Genomic DNA, 2,333 nt, shown 5'->3' with positions numbered 1-2,333 from the left:
GAGGGTAACCAGTTGTCTCAGGTCAGCCCAAATCAAAATGTTACCTGGATGCTGACGTAATTTACTAATACCTGAGGAAAGCTGTGCGCTCTGTGAGTCTCAGTGGCTCACACAGGTAGACATGCGGTTTGTGTTATATTGTCTTTTGTTGACGTGAAATCGAGTCCAGCTTGACGCAAATTTGTGTATATCATAATTTCTTTTTTTTAATGTCGCTAGTACGTTGTGCTCACTTACAGAAGCATATTCGCTGTGGTAGATGTGGGCTGCGACTTCAAGATCGCCAGTAATATGTTGTGTATGTTTGTGAAATTGTGACAAATCTGCTGACGGAGGCGTAGCACATCTGCAGCTGTTCGGTAAGGAAACCAGTTAAACTGGAAACCAGTAGGGACACAACACTGTCACCATCAAAGACAACAAGTTAAAGTGCCACTGAAGTTAAGGTTTTTCGCTCAGAATATGAGAAAAGGATAACAGCCTGTTTACCATCTTTACCAACAGTGTCTCTCTGTGGGGCATTTCATCAATCCAATCCACTTTATTTATATGGCACGATTTTAACAAACATAAGGTTTCCAAAGTGCTGCACAGCAAGATAAAAACACAATAATAAAAGCACAATAAAACGATGAAGTACACAATAGGATAAAAGTAATAAAATAAGATAAAATCAAATAAAATAAATAAAGAGTACAAGTACTGTTCTAGAGTACAAATATGAGGTACTTATTAACTTCCATTTTATGCTACTTTATACTTACTCCACTACATCTCAGAGATAATAATTACATAACTACATTTGTCTGACAGCTTAAGTTACCTCTCAGATAACAGTTTTTCATCCCCTTCCAGTGAAAACCATGTGTCTTATGATGTGCTGATATTGAGTGTTGGATGAAGTGTTCTTTTATATGCTGAGAAAATTCTTCTACTTCTTAAGCTTTATAAACTCTTAAAAAAAAATCTGTTAAAATTGGCACATCTGTATACGTCTTCAGCAGTAAAATACAACATACACATTGATGGAGCAGTAATATTAATCCAAAAACATCATATAACAATAAAACACTGATCAGGAACATTTTTACTAGACAATTAATACTTTTACTTTAACTACTTTTTATTTTACTGATAATAATTTTACTTAAGCAAAACAGTGACTGCAGGTTTTTTTGAAAAGAGGCATTGAAAAAGACTTCCTTTTTGCATTTCGTTGAGTTAACAGCTACAGCACAGGGCCTTGGTGTTGTATCTGGTGGAAGGACTTGCCCAGTGGTGTAGTGGTAGTTGATGGGGTGGGTGCACTACTACGCAAATGGTTAAGTTACGGAGGAGGAAATGGGTATACTCTCACATATATTTCAATGGCTTTTTGGCTGATAGGTGGGTATACTGTAAACAGCCAGAAAAAGAGGTGGGTATACCCCATATACCTGCGTATACCCTCCACTACACCACTGGACTTGCCTGAGAAGCAGCACAGCACCTAGCTATGACAAAGTGTAGAGGAAGGACAAGAGGTCGCTGATCTAAGATGAGGTGTGAGCATCAAAGAATGTTAAAATATTATAAGATTCTTAATTCAGACTGTGTATGACATGTGACATACGTGTTGCTGGAAGAAGGTGGAGTCGCCACTCTGCCCTCTATGTCAGAAGAGAGGGACCCTGGAGCACATCCTCAGCTGCTCTTCAAAAGCCCTGGGAGGGGGATGCTGTCACTAGCACCAAGACCAAGCCCTGAAGGCCATAGAGGACACCACCTGCAGTGGGATTAGCATCTGCAAGTGCCTCCGCCTAGTGAAGAAAACCATCGCATTCACCACCTCTTCTGGCCTGCTGGGAGCGACTGGGAGTGGAAAGATGACCTGGGGAAGTTCGGAAACCGTTGCCATTCTGTGTTGGTGACTGTTGGTCGTTCTCTTGAAACTCACTTTTCATGGGAGGACCACACTGAGGAGGCCAACGAGATGAAGAGGGCAAAGTACGTTGAGCTCGTGGAAGAATGCCAAAGCCATGAGTGGCAAGCAAGGTGTGAGCCCACTGAGGTGGGATGCAGAGGGTTTGCAGGCCAGTCCCTCTGCAGGGCCTCCATCATGCCGGGCATCACTGGGGCCAAAAGGCGAAGGGCCATTAGGTTGGCCACAGAGAAAGCAGAAGTTGCTTCTTGATTGTTGTGGATTAGTACAATAGAACCATGCATGGGGTAGTGCTACCTGGATACAAGCCGAGCCTTGATCAGTCTCAGCTGGGTCGCCTCTACAAGGATGTCTGATTGCCTTAAGACCTGAAATACACAATGGCCCCAGGTAACATCACTGTTGATGTGTC

At 42.4% G+C, this 2,333-nt stretch overlaps 1 protein-coding gene across 1 annotated transcript in view; it reads left to right on the top strand.

The window, feature by feature from the left end:
• LOC126388100 (von Willebrand factor A domain-containing protein 7-like) overlaps positions 1-1,780 on the top strand; it is a 19,639-nt gene extending 17,859 nt beyond the window's left edge. The window contains exons 12-13 of the mRNA XM_050040991.1: positions 220-286; positions 1,629-1,780. Coding sequence (XP_049896948.1) covers positions 220-286; positions 1,629-1,780 — 219 coding nt within the window. The remainder of the gene's footprint in view (positions 1-219; positions 287-1,628) is intronic.
• The last annotated feature ends 553 nt before the right edge of the window (positions 1,781-2,333 follow it).

The sequence above is a fragment of the Epinephelus moara genome, chromosome 3 (genome assembly GCF_006386435.1).
Source record: "Epinephelus moara isolate mb chromosome 3, YSFRI_EMoa_1.0, whole genome shotgun sequence".
NCBI lineage: Eukaryota > Metazoa > Chordata > Actinopteri > Perciformes > Serranidae > Epinephelus > Epinephelus moara.
Note: the sequence above shows the minus strand (reverse complement) of the source record. Positions and strands in the feature narration are given on the sequence as shown.